The sequence below is a fragment of the Somniosus microcephalus genome, chromosome 9, assembly GCF_052327205.1.
Source record: "Somniosus microcephalus isolate GS21.2 chromosome 9, FLI_Smic_1.0, whole genome shotgun sequence".
NCBI lineage: Eukaryota > Metazoa > Chordata > Chondrichthyes > Squaliformes > Somniosidae > Somniosus > Somniosus microcephalus.
Genome location: NC_140995.1, coordinates 3,186,000 through 3,207,643, shown reverse-complemented (window position 1 = coordinate 3,207,643; position 21,644 = coordinate 3,186,000). Strand labels below are relative to the sequence as shown.

General features: G+C 49.9%; 1 protein-coding gene across 2 annotated transcripts in view; it reads right to left on the bottom strand.

Moving 5' to 3' along the window:
* Positions 1–21,644, bottom strand: part of nbas (NBAS subunit of NRZ tethering complex) — a 300,213-nt gene that overhangs the window by 34,875 nt on the left and 243,694 nt on the right. The window contains exons 49-50 of one of the 2 annotated variants that reach the window (XR_015079464.1): positions 12,123–12,310; positions 10,990–11,073 (exon numbers count right to left, since the gene is read on the bottom strand). Coding sequence is in view for 1 of the 2 variants with exons in the window: in XM_085996289.1 (XP_085852415.1) it covers positions 10,934–11,073 (140 nt within the window). In the remaining variant the exon portion in view is untranslated. Of the gene's footprint in view, positions 1–10,933; positions 11,074–12,122; positions 12,311–21,644 lie in introns of those variants that run through there. The other variant, XM_085996289.1, reaches the window with a different exon arrangement.

The window sequence follows — 21,644 nt, the reverse complement described above, 5'->3', positions numbered from 1 at the left end:
GATCGGCCGCCCATTACACGCAGCGTCTGACACTCAGCTCCTTTGCAGTCAATGGAACTAACGATCGGGCGCGGCGTATAACGGGCGGGCGATCCAATATCGCCTACTTTGTGCCACCGCCCGTGACGGATTTATCCCCATAACTATTTCTGGTGCAAGAAATAGTTAAGTTCTTTATTTAAAAGAATAAGGGTTACTATGTTATCAGTTATCTCCAGTCAATACCTGCTTAAAACAGGGACAGAATATGTTGGAGATACACAGCAGGTTCTTCAGAGGAATGTCACATTCACAGTCTCTACCCGAAACATATAAATAGCAAAATTATCTTCGCTCCCCTCCTCTAGCCTGTCAGCGGTTTGCCACTACGCTCGGTCATTCCATCGGTTACCAGGCTCTGCCATCTTGTCCCCTATCTACTCCCATAATTCCCGGGGGGTGGTGTGAGCGAGGCGCCAGGGGGGCGAGACAAGAGCACGGGGGGGGGGGTGGAGGGGAGGCAGGCAGAGCGCGGGCGGGGGGGAGGGAGGCGGAGCGCGGGGGGGAGGGAGGCGGAGCGCGGGGGGGAGGGAGGCGGAGCGCGGGGGGGAGGGAGGCGGAGCGCGGGGGGGAGGGAGGCGGAGCGCGGGGGGGAGGGAGGCGGAGCGCGGGGGGGAGGGAGGCAGAGCGCGGGGGGGAGGGAGGCAGAGCGCGGGGGGGAGGGAGGCAGAGCGCGGGGGGGAGGGAGGCAGAGCGCGGGGGGGAGGGAGGCAGAGCGCGGGGGGGAGGGAGGCAGAGCGCGGGGGGGAGGGAGGCAGAGCGCGGGGGGGAGGGAGGCAGAGCGCGGGGGGGAGGGAGGCAGAGCGCGGGGGGGAGGGAGGCAGAGCGCGGGGGGGAGGGAGGCAGAGCGCGGGGGGGAGGGAGGCAGAGCGCGGGGGGGAGGGAGGCAGAGCGCGGGGGGGAGGGAGGCAGAGCGCGGGGGGGAGGGAGGCAGAGCGCGGGGGGGAGGGAGGCAGAGCGCGGGGGGGAGGGAGGCAGAGCGCGGGGGGGAGGGAGGCAGAGCGCGGGGGGGAGGGAGGCAGAGCGCGGGGGGGAGGGAGGCAGAGCGCGGGGGGGAGGGAGGCAGAGCGCGGGGGGGAGGGAGGCAGAGCGCGGGGGGGAGGGAGGCAGAGCGCGGGGGGGAGGGAGACAGAGCGCGGGGGGGAGGGAGACAGAGCGCGGGGGGGAGGGAGACAGAGCGCGGGGGGGAGGGAGACAGAGCGCGGGGGGGAGGGAGACAGAGCGCGGGGGGGAGGGAGACAGAGCGCGGGGGGGAGGGAGACAGAGCGCGGGGGGGAGGGAGACAGAGCGCGGGGGGGAGGGAGACAGAGCGCGGGGGGGAGGGAGACAGAGCGCGGGGGGGAGGGAGACAGAGCGCGGGGGGGAGGGAGACAGAGCGCGGGGGGGAGGGAGACAGAGCGCGGGGGGGAGGGAGACAGAGCGCGGGGGGGAGGGAGACAGAGCGCGGGGGGGAGGGAGACAGAGCGCGGGGGGGAGGGAGACAGAGCGCGGGGGGGAGGGAGACAGAGCGCGGGGGGGAGGGAGACAGAGCGCGGGGGGGAGGGAGACAGAGCGCGGGGGGGAGGGAGACAGAGCGCGGGGGGGAGGGAGACAGAGCGCGGGGGGGAGGGAGACAGAGCGCGGGGGGGAGGGAGACAGAGCGCGGGGGGGAGGGAGACAGAGCGCGGGGGGGAGGGAGACAGAGCGCGGGGGGGAGGGAGACAGAGCGCGGGGGGGAGGGAGACAGAGCGCGGGGGGGAGGGAGACAGAGCGCGGGGGGGAGGGAGACAGAGCGCGGGGGGGAGGGAGACAGAGCGCGGGGGGGAGGGAGACAGAGCGCGGGGGGGGAGGGAGACAGAGCGCGGGGGGGGAGGGAGACAGAGCGCGGGGGGGGAGGGAGACAGAGCGCGGGGGGGGAGGGAGACAGAGCGCGGGGGGGAGGGAGACAGAGCGCGGGGGGGAGGGAGACAGAGCGCGGGGGGGAGGGAGACAGAGCGCGGGGGGGAGGGAGACAGAGCGCGGGGGGGAGGGAGACAGAGCGCGGGGGGGAGGGAGACAGAGCGCGGGGGGGAGGGAGACAGAGCGCGGGGGGGAGGGAGACAGAGCGCGGGGGGGAGGGAGACAGAGCGCGGGGGGGAGGGAGACAGAGCGCGGGGGGGAGGGAGACAGAGCGCGGGGGGGAGGGAGACAGAGCGCGGGGGGGAGGGAGACAGAGCGCGGGGGGGAGGGAGACAGAGCGCGGGGGGGAGGGAGACAGAGCGCGGGGGGGAGGGAGACAGAGCGCGGGGGGGAGGGAGACAGAGCGCGGGGGGGAGGGAGACAGAGCGCGGGGGGGAGGGAGACAGAGCGCGGGGGGGAGGGAGACAGAGCGCGGGGGGGAGGGAGACAGAGCGCGGGGGGGAGGGAGACAGAGCGCGGGGGGGAGGGAGACAGAGCGCGGGGGGGAGGGAGACAGAGCGCGGGGGGGAGGGAGACAGAGCGCGGGGGGGAGGGAGACAGAGCGCGGGGGGGAGGGAGACAGAGCGCGGGGGGGAGGGAGACAGAGCGCGGGGGGGAGGGAGACAGAGCGCGGGGGGGAGGGAGACAGAGCGCGGGGGGGAGGGAGACAGAGCGCGGGGGGGAGGGAGACAGAGCGCGGGGGGGAGGGAGACAGAGCGCGGGGGGGAGGGAGACAGAGCGCGGGGGGGAGGGAGACAGAGCGCGGGGGGGAGGGAGACAGAGCGCGGGGGGGAGGGAGACAGAGCGCGGGGGGGAGGGAGACAGAGCGCGGGGGGGAGGGAGACAGAGCGCGGGGGGGAGGGAGACAGAGCGCGGGGGGGAGGGAGACAGAGCGCGGGGGGGAGGGAGACAGAGCGCGGGGGGGAGGGAGACAGAGCGCGGGGGGGAGGGAGACAGAGCGCGGGGGGGAGGGAGACAGAGCGCGGGGGGGAGGGAGACAGAGCGCGGGGGGGAGGGAGACAGAGCGCGGGGGGGAGGGAGACAGAGCGCGGGGGGGAGGGAGACAGAGCGCGGGGGGGAGGGAGACAGAGCGCGGGGGGGAGGGAGACAGAGCGCGGGGGGGAGGGAGACAGAGCGCGGGGGGGAGGGAGACAGAGCGCGGGGGGGAGGGAGACAGAGCGCGGGGGGGAGGGAGACAGAGCGCGGGGGGGAGGGAGACAGAGCGCGGGGGGGAGGGAGACAGAGCGCGGGGGGGAGGGAGACAGAGCGCGGGGGGGAGGGAGACAGAGCGCGGGGGGGAGGGAGACAGAGCGCGGGGGGGAGGGAGACAGAGCGCGGGGGGGAGGGAGACAGAGCGCGGGGGGGAGGGAGACAGAGCGCGGGGGGGAGGGAGACAGAGCGCGGGGGGGAGGGAGACAGAGCGCGGGGGGGAGGGAGACAGAGCGCGGGGGGGAGGGAGACAGAGCGCGGGGGGGAGGGAGACAGAGCGCGGGGGGGAGGGAGACAGAGCGCGGGGGGGAGGGAGACAGAGCGCGGGGGGGAGGGAGACAGAGCGCGGGGGGGAGGGAGACAGAGCGCGGGGGGGAGGGAGACAGAGCGCGGGGGGGAGGGAGACGGTATCAAAGAAAGGTACAAAACAAATAAAACTGAATAAAGAAGTAATATAGAAGTAAAAGAATAAAAGGCTAGGAAACTGAACTAAGAAAGTCATAAGAATCTAAATTGTGAGAACAGAACATAGTTCTCAAGTTGGATACTCAACCCAATTCTACCAGCCGTGTTGGGAAATACAAGTTTTTTTTGCAGTACTATGTTTGGGATGGAGGCATTATAGCAATGAGAATGTATTTGAGAATCGTACAGGCTGATTTCAAACAGTGCAATTTAATAATATAAATATCGTGAGCAGCCATGCAAATTTGCAGAGCTATGGGGAAGAGCGGGGGGGAGTGGGGCTAATTGGGAGACCTCTACCCAAGAACCGGCATAGGCACGATGGGCCGAATGGCCTCCTTTTGTGTTGTATGATTCAGACACAGGTAGGACGAAATTATTTATGAGAAACAAGGGGGTTGGATTATAAGAGTAAGGAAGTCTTGCTATAATTGTACAGGGCCTTGGTGAGACCACACCTGGAGTACTGGGCACAGTTTAGGTCTCCTTATCTAAGGAAGGATATACTTGCCTTGGAGGCGGTGCAGCGAAGGTTCACTAGATTACTTGTACTTCTTGCAATCTAGTACAGGTTGACTATCCCTTATCCGAAAACCTTGGGACCAGCTGTGTTTCGGTTTTCGGAAATTTTCGGATTTCAGAAGGTATTATTTCAGACTGGGTAACTCTGAACATTAAATTAATTTGGTAATTAGTATTTGTATTTAATATAAATTTTAAAAGCTCAGGCTACCTATTGCGACTGTTCTGTGTCTCATTCCCCTTCCTGCTTCTCTGTGCTGCCGCTCACAGTCTGTTTACTGCTCCCCCTGCTCCGTATCTGAATTCCTTGACTTAGCGGGGGTCTGGGGTTCGACTGCCACCGCCAGTTGTGGGAAAGCCAGATATCGGCTGACTCCTACACTAAGCTGGCCCGCAAATCAGGTCAGAAAAGCATCGGCCGCGTCAGGTCATGTTTGGCGCCACTCGGGTTATGTCGTGCGCACGACTTACGCTCCACAAAAAAACTTTCGGTTTTCAGAAGTGCGGATAAAGGATAGTCTACCTGTACTACTGTATTCGCTGCTCACGATGTGGTCTTCTCTACATTGGGGAGACCAAACGCAGATTGGGTGACCGCTTTGCGGAACACCTCCGTTCAGTCCGTAAGGGTGACCCTGAGCTTCCGGTCGCCTGTCACTTTAATTCACCGCCCCATTCCCACTCGGACCTCACTGTACTCGGGCTCTTGCATTGTTCCACGGAAGCTCAACGTAAACTCGAGGAACAGCACCTCCTCTTCCGATTAGGCACTTTACAGCCTTCCGGACTCAACCCTTTTTCTCTCTCCCACATGGCAGCTGTCTCCCACTCTGCCAGAGCATTTCACACCTAATCTAGAGCCGTCTTTTGTCTCCACTAGTCCTATCACCATCTCGTCTGGTTTTGAATACCTCTTAATGTCTCTTCACTTCTTTTGTTCTCTCCCAGCCCTGCCTTTCGATCCATTTCATTTCCTTTCCAGTTTTGAAAAAGGGTTTCGACCCGAAACGTTGACTCTAATTTCTCTCCACGGATGTTGCCTGGCCTGCTGAGTTTTTCCAGCATTTTCTGTTGTTATTTCACGAGATTGATTCCTGGGATGAGAGAGCTGTCCTATGATGAGAGATTGTGTAGATTGGGCCGATACTCTCTGGAGTTTGGAAGAATGAGAGGTGATCTCATTGAAACATACAAGATTCTGAGGGGGATTGACAGGGTAGATGCTGAGAGGTTGTTTCCCCCTGGCTGGAGAGTCTAGAACCAGGGGTCACAGTCTCAGGATAAGGGGTCGGCCATTTAAGACCGAGATGAGGAGGAATTTCTTCACTCAGGGGGTGGTGAATCTTTGGAATTCTCTGCCCCAGGGGGCTGTGAATGATGAGTCGTTGAATATATTCAAGGCTGAGATCGAACTATAGAATCTGGGGGAATCAAGGGATATGGGGATCGGGCGGGAAAGTGGAGTTGAGGTCGATGATCAGCCATGATCTCATTGAATGGCGGAGCAGGCTCGAGGGGCCATACGGCGACTCCTGCTCCTAGTTCTTATGTCTGCAATCATTCTTTTTGAATTTTAAGTAGCTTTCTATAAACAATAATATTTTCAAATTATAAACAAAGCACAAGTATTATTAATCACATTGTTCCAAGGTTTGGGTCTGCTTGCAAAGATCGTGCCCAAACTAGGCCTGCCATCACAACTACCAATCCTCCCGAGCCCCAGAAATCCACCAACTGTGTCAATACTCTCCACTCCTATGCCAAGTATATCTGACCCCCCTTGTGCCGACTACAGTTCTACATTGTGCAGTGGGCTGCTCCGGCACTATCTGATATGCCCCGAATTGCCCGTGGGGCCCTTGCAGCCAGTCCAATGAGCACCCTCAGCTTCAACTTGGAGCAGTCGCTGGTTGATGCTCCCGGGTTCCATCACAGGCTTGCCCTTCCGTCACCGAGCTGAGGCAGCAATGCCCAAAGAACGGCTCACCCTGTCCCCAGCTGGATGGGGGATCGTGTCTCTCCCTTGAGCAAGTAAGATGCATAGGGGGAAAAATTCAGTATCGCCCTGTTTGGGGCGCCATTATCGGCTGTGCGCAAAGTTTAGCACCTGGCGCTAATTATCGCCTCTGACAGCAAACTTGGAGTGCTAAATCAGGCGCTTCACACGTCTTAAGGCACAAAGGCCGAGGAGCCTATCAAAATAAACCTGCAAAGTGCTGTTCAGTACTCAAAACTCCTTCACACAGCGTTGAATCTCTCCAGAAGTCTCTCTCTCTCAGAATGCGTGGTGCAAAAATGTCACCGACAAAAAACGGTAGGAAGCGGTCACCTTTAAATAGCGCTCCCCTAGTCCCTTTCTGACAGCAAAATGCTCCCCTCAACCTGTCATTGCTAGCGGCAGGCGGTAAGGCAGGGGACACCACTCAATATCCGGTCCGGGGCGCTAACGGGGCATTGCGCTCTCTACTGACGTCACAATCTGCCGGCGCAGGAGATCGTGGCGGTAGTGTTTAGTGCCGCCGCAAAATGTCTAGTTAATTTCACGAGCGGCGCAAACGTCGCCGTGCCCGAACGCTAGTTGCTTTGCGCCCCATTAGCGCCCTCTTAAGGCACTAACGGGAGGCGCAAACAAACTGAATTTTTCCCCCATAGTGTTATCTCATGTCTGCAGAAGGTATGGTGCAGACATACTTCCCAGACAACCCGTGAACCCGTGTGGTATGGTGCCATTTTAAATTCAGTCTGTGAGGTCAGAGGTGAACTTTCTGTCTGCCTTTCCTTAAGCTCTTTGTTGTGGTTGGGTAACCGCACCTCCTCTACTCCCCCGGTTAGTACTACCCATGCCTCCCTAGACTGATACTCATAACATCATTTGGCCTGCTACTTGCTGCAGCCTCTATGGTCCACATTTCTCTGCCAGTTCAAGAGTGTGATGGCGCTATTTCTCCCTCTAGTCACCCTCATGGTCGTCTGTTCCTCCTTCTTGTGGCCTCAGATTCCATTCTTCCCGCTCTTTCTGCTCTTGTTTACACTCTTCTTCCTGCCTATGATGCTCAAACTGTAACTGAAACTCTCTCTTCTCTGCTATCTCTTTGCCTGCTAACCTCGCTAACTAAAGTCCAACTTCTTTTGTTTTGCACTTTTTTTTTAATGTCACCATTTTTGGTAAGTTCTCCTTTATATTTTAAATCACCTTTGCCATCAGTGTAAATCAGGGTTCTTGGTAGCTGTCAGCGATTGTTACAAGTTTGGAGTTTCTGACCTACTTTAGAGACTCTCTGGGCTACAATTGGTCGCTCACGCGAGTGATCTGAGCATAAGATTCCCTTGTGACTTGAACTGGATCTCATGTCCTCGTGTGGCCATCTCCAATTTTTCTGAAGGTGGACTGAAACACTTAGTGAGACAAAGCTCGATATGAATTGTTAAGCTGCTTCATTTTGCAGAGAGCATCTGAATATAGACAGTAATAGCTGTAATCAAGTCTCACCTTGATGCAACTAAGAACAAGATAAATAATAAAACTAGGCCACACTATCCCCATTAGCAGGTTTGCTTAACTTTTTTCCTGATGAGCTGTGGGATCCTAACTGGCTCTGATCTCCAGAAGAGCCGATTTCCCTGCAATCAGTGATTTTCCAGTAGGGTCGTCAATAAAACCTCTCCCTCCTTGGGTGACAGTTTCCACCATCTACAAGGCACAAGTCAGGAGTGTGATGGAATACGCTCCACTTGCCTGGATGAGTGCAGCTCCAACAACACTCAAGAAGCTCGACACCATCCAGGACAAAGCAGCCCGCTTGATTGGCAACCCATCCACCACCTTAAACATTCACTCCCTCCACCACCGGCGTACCATGGCTGCAGTGTGTACCATCTACAAGATGCACTGCAGCAACGCGCCAAGGCTTCTTCGGCGGCACCTCCCAAACCCGCGACCTCTTCCACCTAGAAGGACAAGGGCAGCAGGCGCATGGGAACACCACCACCTCCAAGTTCCCCTCCAAGTCACACACCATCCTTACTTGGAAATATATCACCGATCCTTCATCGTCGCTGGGTCAAAATCCTGGAACTCCCTCCCTAACAGCACTGTGGGAGCACCTTCACCACACGGACTGCAGTGGTTCAAGAAGGCGGCTCACCACCACCTTCTCAAGGGCAACTAGGGATGGGCAATACGTGCTGTCCTGCCAGCGACGCCCACATCCCATGAATGAATAAAAAGTTTTTTTTTAATTGTTTGCGATTCTCAAAATGAATAAGGGATTAATAGGTCAGGAACTACGCAATTGGCCCTTATTATATCAGTTTGAAATAGACAGTGAGCTATGACATTTCACAAAATGGCTCATTTGACTTTAATACACATCTTTGATGCCTGCAGTCCATTTAAAAAAAAACCTGTTCAAATTCACTTTGTTTTAAAATGCAAAACTTAAGTGTAACTCTTTTCCAAATTCTTTCTTTGAAGGAAAAAATTATCTGAAACCCTGAAACGTGTCACGTGTCTTGTCTTTCTGTGCGGAGCCACCTCTAAAGGCTGGTTTTCTCTGAAGTTATAAAAAAAAACACTTTACATTCGATTTTGCAAGAAATTGTTACCTGAAATAGCTTGTGAATTTTTTTTGCCCAGTTGATTTTCAAATCACTTGGAAAGACAAACCAACAGATACTGTTAAATTCTGAGAAAAGCATTGGGCACAGGGAAACATACCGACGCAGGATATTCAGAAGCATGTGTGCCCAGACTGCAGCATTGTGGCAAATGCAGGTACTGGGTAGATCAACCTCAACTCCAGGCTTTGCAAAACAACTGGGACTTACAAACAAAAATGTTACTGAAGATACTACATTACAACAGTGACTACATTTTAAGTATTTAATTGGCTGTAAAGCGCTTTGGGCTGTCCTGAGGTTGTGGAAAGCGCTGTATAAATGTAAGATATTCTGTTCTTTTTTAAAGACAGTTTTCTAGTTAAGCTTGGGCATGTTATTGCGGAATGTAAGCTTTTTATGTCTTATTATCTTACAAGTTACTTTGAACACTGGAAATTTCAGCTGCAGAGAAAGATCGGTGGCTGAAAGCAATTTGATTGGTTTAGGCTCTGCTTTATTTGTAGATTTTTGTTGCATTTTATAACTTTTGTAATTTGTTGAATCTGAAATCTGAGCAATAAGTGCGACGCTGCAAAGTGAGTGAATTGAAGCATCTGATTTTTAAAAATTCTCACGGGATGTGGGCGTCGCTGGCAAGACCGGCATTTATTGCCCGTCCCTAATTGCCCTCGAGAAGGTGGTGGTGAGCCGCCTTCTTGAACCGCTGCAGTTTTTCGTAGCGGACAACTGAGTGACTTGCTCGGCCATTTCAGAGGGCAGTTAAGAGTCAATCACATTGCGGTGGGCCTGGAGTCACATATCGGCCAGACCGGGTAAGGACGGCAGATTTCCTTCCCTAAAGGACATTAGTGGACCAGATGGGTTATGACAATCCGATGGTTTCATGATCACCATTACTGATGCTAGCTTTTTTATTCCAGATTTATTTATTTAATTTAATTTAATTAACTATATTTAAATTCCCCAGCTGCCGTGGTGGGATTTGAACCCACGTCTCTGGATCATTAGTCCAGGCCTCTGGATTACTAGTCCAGTAACATAACCACTGGGCTACCGTACCCGACGGCAACATGTGTCACAAGAAAGCATGATGGGACAAACAGAAAAATATGTGCTATCATATCGCTTTTAGAATATTAATAGAAGCACTTTCATTTGCTGGGGTTAGAAATGGAAAAATACCGTGTAAAATAATCCATGAGGGTGAACCAGGAGACATTTGATCTCTGTTCCTGGCAGTTGTTGTTTGCCATATCGTCCCCCCCACCCCCTCTCCTCCCTCTGCTCACTCTCACCTACACACAGCCAGCATGGGGGGTAGAAGGGTAACTGCCAAAGCTCTGGGTGAGCGACACAGCAGGCGAGCACAGTAGCGCACATTAACACCACTGTCACTCCTAAGCTTATCCACATTGCCATTCACTCGGTAAAACCCCCTCACTTACTGCCGCAGTATACTACACCATCTACACTGTGCACTATCAAGTAGATCAATGTTCAAATACAAATATTTTAAAAAGAAATGGAAAAATAATAATAAAGGTTTTCAGCACATACACACCGAAGAAAATTTACATGTTATGCCTCAATTTGTAATTAAATTACTGTACCTTCGTTTCACTTTCTAATTCAGCTGAAATAATTTTCTGCTGCTGTTGCAAATATGCCCTTCAAATTTCACCCATCTTTTTCTACGTGTGTGTCTTGGCTGGTGTTAATAAAAACTCAATAAATCAAAGCGTAGTGGAAATCTGGAACACTCTCCCTTCAAAAAGCTGTTGGGACCAGGTTAATTAAAAATGTCAAAACGGAGAGAGATAGATTTTTGATCGGGTATTAAGGGGTATGGAACCAAGATGGGTAGATGGTGTTAAGATACAGATCAGCCATGTTCTAACTGAATGGCGGAACAGGCTCAAGAGGATGAATGGCCTCCTCCTAAATCATAGGAAGTCAGAATGTACAAATCTAGTCCGAGCTGGAAATGTCCCTGGAATTCAGTAAAAAGCATCCTGCAGATAAATGGGGACAGCTGCATTATTAAATGTTTAATTGATGGTCTATATTTGTGTAGTACTGTCTCATAATTTCCAGCATTCCCCGGATCTGTTGCTGTAAGTATTGTAGACAACAGCGCACTGTCACACACACTGACACTTACACGTCTGTGTTGTTCATGGGCGGCCAGGCCTGAAGGAGCAGCACCAAGTGCTGAAATTCGGTCCCTTGGTTACTTGATTCTAGCAACTCCAAAAAGAGCTGGAAACGTTTCTCTTCATTCTCAACGTCACTTACATTAACCTGACGATGACAGAACATTATAGAAACATAAATTTATAAAATACTTCAACACTCTGCAGTAAGCATCTCTGCACTAAATTACTGTTTGTTTCACCTCCCCCGAAGGACAAAGATTCAGTTTCTGCTGTAACATTTATATAGTTGGTGTCCAATGTGTTTTCTACAATGGGAATTTGCTACCGTGACACCAGCAAAAATTATTTTTGGTGATAAATGTTAAGATCAATATTACAAAGAGTTACAGAACTGCATAGACCCATATAATATTTAATTGCTAGCACTTTCTAAATAACAGCAAATCACAATCTGAAATGTGTGTGTTGTGGTATAATCCTCATTCAATACAAGGTTATAATATTAAACCCTAAAAACGCTTTAAAATAATCACTTGTCCCAGATATAACCAAGGCGTCAGACACAGATAGGGAGAGAGAATACTTTCATAGTTGGTTCAACTGTTGCTTTCTAAAACCACAATGGAGCTCAGCATTACAAAATAAATCCCTGAATCCAAGCAGTCCCAAGACTTATAGAACATAACGTGTATAACCAGAAACCACAATTCGGCCTGTAAAGCCCATCACCTCCACTGGATAAGTTCAATCCATCTCTCATGGACTTGACTCAAAACAGTCAGTTTGCTGAAGGAGGCAACCAGCTAGAAGTAAAACATCAAAGATGATAAAACTCTTATTTATCTGACACAAGATAAAAATAAAAAACAGGCTATCAATCCAATTTATAGCCTACATTAGTCAATGCTGATAACAGATGTCATCTATAGCCAGAATAGCAAAGACCATTGAGTACTGCCGGGTATTTAATCATTTATATATATCTTTGTCCGAATGACTCTTCCTCACCACACATTAAATAGCTGTTTGTTTTTAAATAGACCATCAACTTTTGGTTTCTACTGTCAAGCCACTTGTCAATTCACGTATTAATTCCATGACCCTGAATCTTTACAAGTCTCATATATGGAACTTCATCAAATGCTTTCTAAAAATACAAATAAATTATTTCCACTGATCTACTAGTTTAATTACCTTCAAATGAATTCGAGTAAATAAAGCACAAGCGATTGATTTTTAGCTGTTCCTTGGAGCAACGTACTCTACAGATGAACAGTGATAGTTCACGATCAGCAAAATTACTGTGTGATATATCATTCCCAATTTACTCCTCCGTTTTAGAAATCAGGGTAACTTTGCTTATCCTCCGGTTCTAATGTGCACTTCATATTTTTATGGAAATTAAAAAAAAAAATCAGAGTACTGTCTATTAAACATTTTAAACGTTCTTAAACATTTGAAGACATACTTCATCTGGTCTAGGTGTCTTGAGTCATTTAATTCTATGAACAATTAGGTTAAAGTTAAAGGTGCCGGAAAACGTGTTCAGGAGACTGCTTTCTGAGAAGCCCAAAATGACGAGTTATCCAAAGCTGCTTTCAGTCTACCCCACCGACGTATCTCCTTTCTGATAGAAGGTATTAGAGAATAATCTTTCTCCCACAATTGACCCTTTCCACTAAGAGTATTTTATAATGGAGATACACCCGAACTCCTCCAGAATACCAATCACCTTTAAACAATCATCCTACTTAGAACTCCTCAGTGTTTTCAATATAGTGGATTCCTAGAGTGACACAAGGCAAGGGTACTTAACACTGTACCAATCAGGTCGATCTATTTAGCGACTGATTGTGAGCACTGACACGATCGCCACTTGGGATTGTGGGATTTTCCCATCTGTAAGGGTAAAATTATTAAGGGTAGAATTATTGCGCTTAGGGAGACAGAGTTAATCTTGAAGCCTGTGTGTGTTAGTTTGGCGGAAAACGGCAGTTTGCAATAGCATAGTAGATTTGCAGAACAATAAAGGTCATGAAGTGTCAATTGTCATTTTATAATTTACTAAGGCCTAGAAATTCAGTTTGGGCCCGCCAGCTGGTTTGCGCCCAAAAGTTAACGCTGGGCGAGGAGCCATTTGCGACCGTCAGAAATTCAGTTTTTGCACCCCAAGTCGGAACCGGGCGCTATTCCAGGGTGTGGCCGCCCCCGCTTGGGGCGCTGAAACTGAATTTCAGCACTGTAGGCGCCGCTGCGCCACCCGATGCGGTGCGGCAGGCTGTGGTACTGCAGGCCTCCTCCTTCTCTTAAGGTGGAGGTGCCTGCAATGGGGAGATCGCCGCTGGATTGTGCCGGCAAATGAGCCCGGCACCACGGAGAAGTGCCGGGCTCGCGGAAAGCAGCCGGCAATGCCGCGGGGGGGGTGGTGGAGGAGGCCGGGGAAGGAGGTGCGGGCAGGCGGCCGCCGAAAAAGCGGCCGGCCGCACCTCCACCTTTATGCGCCCCACTAAGGCTGCAGTAAGGCCCTGGTCTCCGGATGTAAGTAGCGGCCGCCACGGAGGAGGCGGCGGCAACTGAATATGGGATTCGGGCCGGCATCGGGGCGGAACCGGGGCACTGCGCACACCGATGACGTCATCGGTGCCGGCGCAGCGCTACCGACTACCGCCGCCATTACCGCAGCGCTGAATATCAGCGCGAACTCCTCTATTGGCGCAAAAGCCCTCTTTGGGCGAAAACTGGGCGCAAAGCCAACCGAATTTCTAGGCCTAAGTGTCGAGTTGTGCCCAATCACGAACTAGCAACTCCAGTAGGTCAAGCCACAGTAACGGCAAAAACCGGACTTTGAGGTCCAGGTGGCCAGCTTAGCCTAAGATAAAGCGGAACCGAAAGAATAGGTTTTGTTAACGTTATATAAGAATTATAAATAAGTTGTTTTCGAAAGAATGTGATTGGAAGTCAGTTGTTGCTAAGGTGCCAGATTGGCCAACGGATAAATGACGTAATAGCTGCTGACATTTGTACTTTTCCTGCTTCTTAAAGTGTATAAAAAAAGCTCGTTAGCCATTGTAAAGTCGAGAAGCTATCACTAGACCGCGGGGTCTATGGTCTTCTCCCAGAACGTTCTGTTTAATAAACTGTGGACTTTTACTTTAAGACAGACTCGAGTGAATCTATTTTTCACCAACACCATCTGACATTTTCAACATTCCATGAGCCCAACATGACCTCCCCCCTCCATATTCTAAAAACAGATGAGGGAGATCAGGGGAAGCGGTTTGTATTGCCGTTATTTAAATTTAAAGCAAAACCGGTTACAAGTTTGCTGAATTTTTCTATGCTGATGAGTTGCTTTGATTTTAGCAGGGCTGGTGGTTTGGGAAGATCTGCTCCAAGTACTGTTTCCCTCATTGATAGATGGATCTTAAACCCCCAGATGAGGGAGATATTTTCATACTTCTAAAATCAACTAGGTGAACACAGTGGCATTAAATAAAATGCACACATGACGACAGCTTTTTTTTTTTTTTTTAAACTGTATTTACCTACAGAGATTCCAAACAATAGTCTATGTCTTTTTTCACATTGCCGGCACCTTCCCGTGCAAGCGCAGGAGATGCAATACCTGCCCTTTTACCTCCTCCCTTCCCACTGTCCAGGGCCCCAAACACCCCTTCCAGGTGAAATAGCGATTTACTTGTACTTCTTGCAATTTAGTATACTGTGGTTGTCCACACTTTCTATTCCTGAACTCATCTCCCTGGGGAAAATAATCGGTGAAGGGGCAGCAGGCGGTTAAGAAGGCAAATGGTATGCTGGCCTTCATAGTGAGAGGATTTGAGTACAGGAGCAAGGGTGTCTTGCTGCAGTTGTACAGGGCCTTGGTGAGACCACACCTTGAGTATTGTGTGCAGTTTTGGTCGCCTTATCGGAGGGAGGATGTTCTTGCCATGGAGAGAGTGCAGCGAAGATTCACCAGACTGATACCTGGGATGGCCGGAATGACGTATGAGAGGAGATTGGGTCGATTAGACTTATATTTGCTAGAGTTTAGAAGAATGAGAGGGGATCTCATTGAAACTTATAAAATTCTAACAGGACTAGACAGACTAGATGCAGGAAGGATGATTCCGATGATGGCCGGGGAGTCCAGAACCAGGGGTCACAGTCTAAGGATAAGTGGTAAGCCATTTAGGACTGAGATGAGGAGGAATTTCTTCACCCAGAGAGTGGTGAACCTGTGGAATTCTCTACCACACAGGGCAGTTGAGGCCAATTCATTAAATATATTCAAGAAGGAGTTAGATATATTTCTTGAGGCTAAAGGGATCAAGGGATATGGGGAGAAGGCAGGGACCGGGTACTGAATTTGGATGATCAGCCATGATCGCATTGAATGGCGGAGCGGGCTCGAGGGGCCGAATGGCCGACTCCTGCTCCTATCTTCTATGTTTCTATGTCTTCGGCACAGTGTAAACCTGAGTCAACCCATAGTTTTACATACAGCACCTAGTGGCTGGACTGAGAACGGCAGTGCCAGCGGCTTGGGAATATGATGCCTGAGGAATAAAGACCAAAGGAAAGGGTGGAGGTAAGAATAAGGCTTACACCGACCGAGGCAGTCACCTGGGTCTGGGGGTCCTTGGGTGCCATTATTTCAGACCGTATTTCAATGGGCTCTGGCACACAAGTCTTTCACTGGCTTCATTCATTGGAGAACGAGAGACCTTATAAGTATCAGGAAAGATTGAACAGACAGGGGCCTTTTTTTTTTCTCTAGGAAAGAGAAGGCCGAGTTGTGACCCGATAGCGATCTTTAAGATAATGAAAGGGTTTGATTGGGTAGACGTGAGAAAATGTTTCCACTTGTGGGGAGACCAAAACTAGAGGTCATGAGTATAAGATAATTACTAATAATAACGCCAAAGAGTGGCAAGAATGTGAAACGCACTGCCACAGGGAGTGGTTGAGGCGAATAGCGGAGATGCAGTTAAGGGGAAGCTCGATAAGCACATGAGGGGGGAAGGAGTAGAAGAGTGCGCTGATAGGGCTAGACAAAGAGGGGTGGGGGCGGGGAGGCTTGTGTGGAACATAAATATCAGCATAGCCCAGTTGGGCCGAATGGCCTGTTTTTGTGCTTTAGACCAGATGTAATTCAATGATTAATACTTTGTTTCCATATCTATTTGGTCTACAGAACCTCCAGAACTGCTAAAACACCACGACACGTTTCGTAAAATGTTTTCCATTTCTAGACTGTTCATTGATGGGCGTTATTATGACATTGCTGTACATGGAATATTGAGAAAGAATACAACTCTAACCCTACTGATACTTTCAACATCGTGAACCCAACCAGCGTCTGACTGCGTGCCCCTGAACCACGGTAATATGCAGCAACTGCTATAGAGTGAGAACTGAACAAAAATGTTGGGAGAAATTTTGTACCCGAGATGCATTTTTCCTGAAAAGCTTTAACATTTTCAATGTTGTAGGATAGTGAAAATCTCAAAACTTGAGGAAAAATGGTGTTGAAATGTGGCTGGAATGGATCAGAATTAAGACTGGCGAGTGAAATAGACCAGCGTCAAGATAAGTGAAATCAAGCCAGGACATTGGGGGATCAGGGCCAGGAAAAGAATGGATGAGGATGGGACTTTGAAATTAAATTTCCAGCTTCCAAATTCTACGGAGACTTTTAATTGGACTCTAAGGACGATCAAACACCACTTTATGTAGCACAAATTGGGGGAGAGGCCTGCTGGTCTGAGAAATTTATGTTCACAGTTTGAGTTTTACCAATGATGCACTGGTACATGCAAAAGAAATCTAATTCCAATTAACATATAGTCTTTAGCCTAAAATTATTGCAGCATCTTCAGTGGCCCAAGAAACTTTCATCAGAGCGGATTTACGGCCAAATACAGAGGGAAAAACAAGTCAGCTGGGAAGGCAGAGCAAATATGTGAAGGCAAAAGAGAATATGGCAGGGCTGGAAGGCATTTATTTTAATGCAAGGAGTCTTGCAAATAAGGTGGATGAACTGAAGTTGTTGTTGAACACATGGGAGTACGATATTGTTGCTATCACGGAGACATGGTTGAGGGAGGGTCAGGACTGGCAGCTCAATATTCCGGGGTATAGAATCTTCAGGCGAGACAGAGGGGGGTGTAAAAGGGGAGGGGGTGTTGCAATATTAATTAAGGAGTCAATTACTGCTGTAAGGAGGGATGATATATTAGCGGGTTCCTCTAATGAGGCCATATGGGTAGAACTTAAAAACAAAAAGGGGGCAAGCACTTTGCTGGGAGTGTACTATAGGCCTCCAAACAGTCAGGGGGAGATAGAGGAACAGATATGTAGGCAAATCTCCGAGAAGTGCGAAAATAATAGGGTAATAATAGTGGGGGATTTCAACTTCCCCAATATAAATTGGGACAGTCAGAGTGTGAAAGGCTTAGAGGGTGCAGAATTCTTAAAGTGCATCCAGGAGAGCTTTTTGAGCCAACATGTCGAAAGTCCTACAAGAGAGGGGGCGGTACTGGACCTAATTCTGGGGAATGTAGCCGGGCAAGTGGTGGAAGTGTCAGTAGGAGAGCATTTTGGCGACAGTGACCATAATTCGGTGAGATTTAAGGTGGTCATGGAAAAAGACAAAGACGGCCCGGAAATAAGGGTTCTAAATTGGGGGAAGGCCGATTTTAATATGATAAGGCAGGATCTGGCCAATGTGGACTGGGAGCAGCTGCTTATCGGAAAATCCACATCAAAACAGTGGGAGACTTTCAGAAGGGAAATAGAGAGAGTACAACGCCAACATGTTCCTGTAAAGGTCAAGGGTGGGACCAACAAGCAAAGGGAACCTTGGATGACAAGGGATATACAGGAATGCATTAGAAATAAGAGGGGGGCTTTTGGCAGTTACAAAAGACTAAAGACAGAAGAAGCCCTAGAGGAGTATAAAAAGTGCAGGGGCATATTTAAAAAAGAAATTAGGAGGGCGAGGAGGGGCCATGAAATAACACTGGCGAGCAAAATAAAGGAAAACCCTAAGATGTTTTATAAGTATATTAAGGGCAAGAGGATAACCAGGGAAAGGGTAGGGCCCATTAGGGACCAAAGTGGCAATCTGTGTGTAGAGCCAGAGGATGTAGGCGGGGTTTTAAATGAATTTTTTTCATCTGTGTTCACTATGGAGAAAGACGATGCAGACATAGAAATCGGGCAAGGGGACTGTGACATACTTGAACATATTAGCATCGAGAGGGAGGAGGTGCTAGCGGTTTAAGCAGGCCAAAAAGTGGATAAATCCCCAGGCCCGGACGAGATGTATCCCAGGCTGCTGTGGGAGGCAAGGGAGGAGATTGCAGGGGCTCTGACACTAATTTTCAGAACCTCTCTGGCCACAGGGGATGTACCAGAGGACTGGAGAACAGCTAACGTAGTACCATTATTCAAGAAAGGTAGCAGGGATAAACCAGGGAATTACAGGCCAGTGAGTCTAACATCTGTGGTGGGGAAATTATTGGAAAAAATTCTGAGGGACAAAATTAATCTCCACTTGGAGAGGCAAGGATTAATCGGGGATAGTCAGCATGGCTTTGTCAAGGGTAAATCATGTCTAACAAATCTGATCGAATTTTTCGAGGGGGTGACTAGTGGGGTGGATGAGGGAAATGCTGTGGATGTGGTGTACATGGACTTCAGTAAAGCTTTTGACAAAGTCCCGCATAGGAGACTGGTCAAGAAGGTAAGAGCCCATGGGATCCAGGGTGCCTTGGCGCGTTGGATCCTAAACTGGCTGAGTGGCAGGAGGCAGAGGGTGATGGTCGAAGGTTGCTTTTGTGACTGGAAGCCTGTGTCCAGTGGGGTACCTCAGGGATCGGTGCTGGGTCCCTTATTGTTTGTGATCTACATAAATGATTTGGATGAAAATGTAAAAGGTATGATCAGTAAGTTCGCAGATGACACGAAAATTGGTGGGGTGGTAAATTGCGAGGAGGAAAGCCTCCGGCTACAGGACGATATAAACGGGTTGGTCAGATGGGCGGAAAAGTGGCAAATGGAATTTAACCCTGAAAAGTGCGAGGTGATGCATTTTGGACGGACAAATAAGGCAAGGGAATACACAATGAGTGGTAGGACCCTAGGAAGTACAGAGGGTCAGAGGGACCTTGGTGTACATGTACATAGATCCCTGAAGGCAGCGGAGCAGGTAGATAAGGTGGTTAAAAAGGCATATGGGATACTTGCCTTCATTAGCCGAGGCATAGAATATAAGAGCAGGGAGGTTATGATGGAGCTGTACAAAACGCTGGTGAGGCCACAGCTGGAGTACTGTGTGCAGTTCTGGTCGCCTCACTATAGGAAGGATGTGATTGCTTTGGAGAGGGTGCAGAGAAGATTCACCAGGATGTTACCTGGGATGGAGCGCCTCAGCTATGAAGAGAGGCTGGACAGGCTGGAGTTGTTTTCCTTGGAGCAGAGAAGGCTGAGGGGGGACCTGATTGAGGTGTACAAAATAATGAGGGGCATAGATAGGGTAGATAAAGAGGAACTTTTCCCCTTAGTGGGGGGGTCAATAACAAGGGGGCATAGATTCAGGGTAAGGGGCAGGAGATTTAGAGGGGATTTGAGGAGGAACTTTTTCACCCAGAGGGTGGTTGGAATGTGGAACTCAATGCCTGAAAGGGTGGTGGAGGCAGGAACCCTCACAACATTCAAGAAGCATTTGGATGAGCACTTGAAATGCCATTGCATACAAGGCTATGGACCAAATGCTGGAAAATGGGATTAGACTGGACAGGGATGGATGGGCGGCGCAGACACGATGGGCCGAAGGGCCTCTTTCTGTGCTGTAAAACTCTATGACTCTATGACCTGAAGCGTTAACTCTGTTTCTCTCTCCACAGACGCTGCCTGACCAGCTCTGAGTATTCCCAGCGTTTTCTGTTTTTATTTCAAATTTCCAGCATCCGCTGTATTTAGCTTTTGTGTTCTTTTAGTGGTCCGTTGCATATAGCTCGTGACATTTGATCACTTCTACAGATCAATTCATGTAACAGAGCTCCTAGTTAAACTCGTGCTGTACAACTGAAGTTTATGTACTCATCATAAAGGCTGCAGAAAAAGTCCGTTTTCAAATGCTTTAAACCAACAGGCTGTTTTCTGGGTTGTAATTATGCATGCACCATGTAACTAGAAAATTACAGAACCAAAGGAACATAGATAAGCAACGTCAAGGGAATTCTTGCAGCTCATTTTCTCCCTCTAGTGGCTGAGGCAAGTCTCCAAGATCAACAGTCAAATAAAGATTACAAGTCTCCTGCAAATTGAATACCTTAAAATTATTAATTCTGTTAACTATTCATTACCGACTCAGCATCTGCTACGTCTTATGGTTCAAATGCTGTTTACCTCAATGAAGTAGTTTAAATTCTGCAAGGGCTAGCTTATCTCCCAGCACCACCATGAATCAAGAAAACTTTTATTTATAGTGCCGAGAAATTAATTAAGTATTAAACTCTCTTTAATGTACACACAGCCTGACTAAGAGGATTACATAGTCTCCCACAAATCTCAGTAACTGTTGATAACACTGCCATTAGGATCACTGAGATTTGTACTCCTTCACAAGAGCCTGCAGTGGAAACCAGCAGGCCAGGGTTTGCACTATCAAGTGAAAAATAAAAGGGTAAAGAGACATTTTGTTGCAGGATGTGACAGAGAGAGAGAACAAATAGGAAAGGGAGAGAGTGTAGGAAAGAGAGCGTGTAGGAAAGTAGGCGAGAAAGAAAATAGGAAAGAGAATAGGAGAGAGAGAGAGAAAGTGCAAGAGAGAATAGGAGAGAGAGAGTAGGAGAGATAGGAAAGAGAAAGAAATAGAAGGCAGGAGTAGGAGAGACAGATTGTAGGTGAGTGTGTAGGGGAGAAAGAGTGTGTGTGTGTGTAGGGGAGAGTGAGAGAGTGTGTAGGCAAGTGTGTGTGTGTGTAGGGGAGAGTGTGTAGGGAGAGAGAGTGTGTGTAGGGGAGAGAGAGAGAGCACAAGTGGAGGAGAGTGGGGAGGGAGAGAGCGGGGAGGGAGAGAGTAGGAGAGAGAGAAAGTGTACAGGAGAGAGAGAGATTGTAGGAGAGAGTGAGTGCTGGAGTGTGTGTACAGGAGATAGATTTTTGGACTCTAGGGGAATGGGGATCGGGGGGAAAGTGAAGTTGAGGTCGAAGATCAGCAATGATGTTATTGAATGGCGGAGCAGGCTCGAGGGGCCGTGTGGCCTACTCCTGCTCCTAATTCTTATGTTCTTAGACCAACCATCACCACCTGTGATTGGGAATCTAGGAGCTTGGGCAGCGTGCCAGCTTCCAATTCATGGAAATTCAATGACAGGACAGGACAGGACTGTGCTCCATGCGACATTCTAGTTTTCTGCCCACAGAGCCTTGCTCTTATTGATCACTAGACCAGAGAGAGAGAGAGAGAGAGAGTGTGAGTGTAGGGGAGAGACCGCAGGGGAGGGAGAGGGAGAGAGAGCGTGAGTGGAGGAGAGTGGGGAGGGAAAGAGTGGGGAGGGAGAGAGTAGGAGAGAGAGAGAAAGTGTACAGGAGAGATAGAGATTGTAGGAGAAAGAGCGTGCACTCCTGTGACCAACCATGTAGACATTGAGCTGGTGTATTACGAAGAACACTAAGCAGCTTGATTAGGTAGTAGTTATGGTGTTT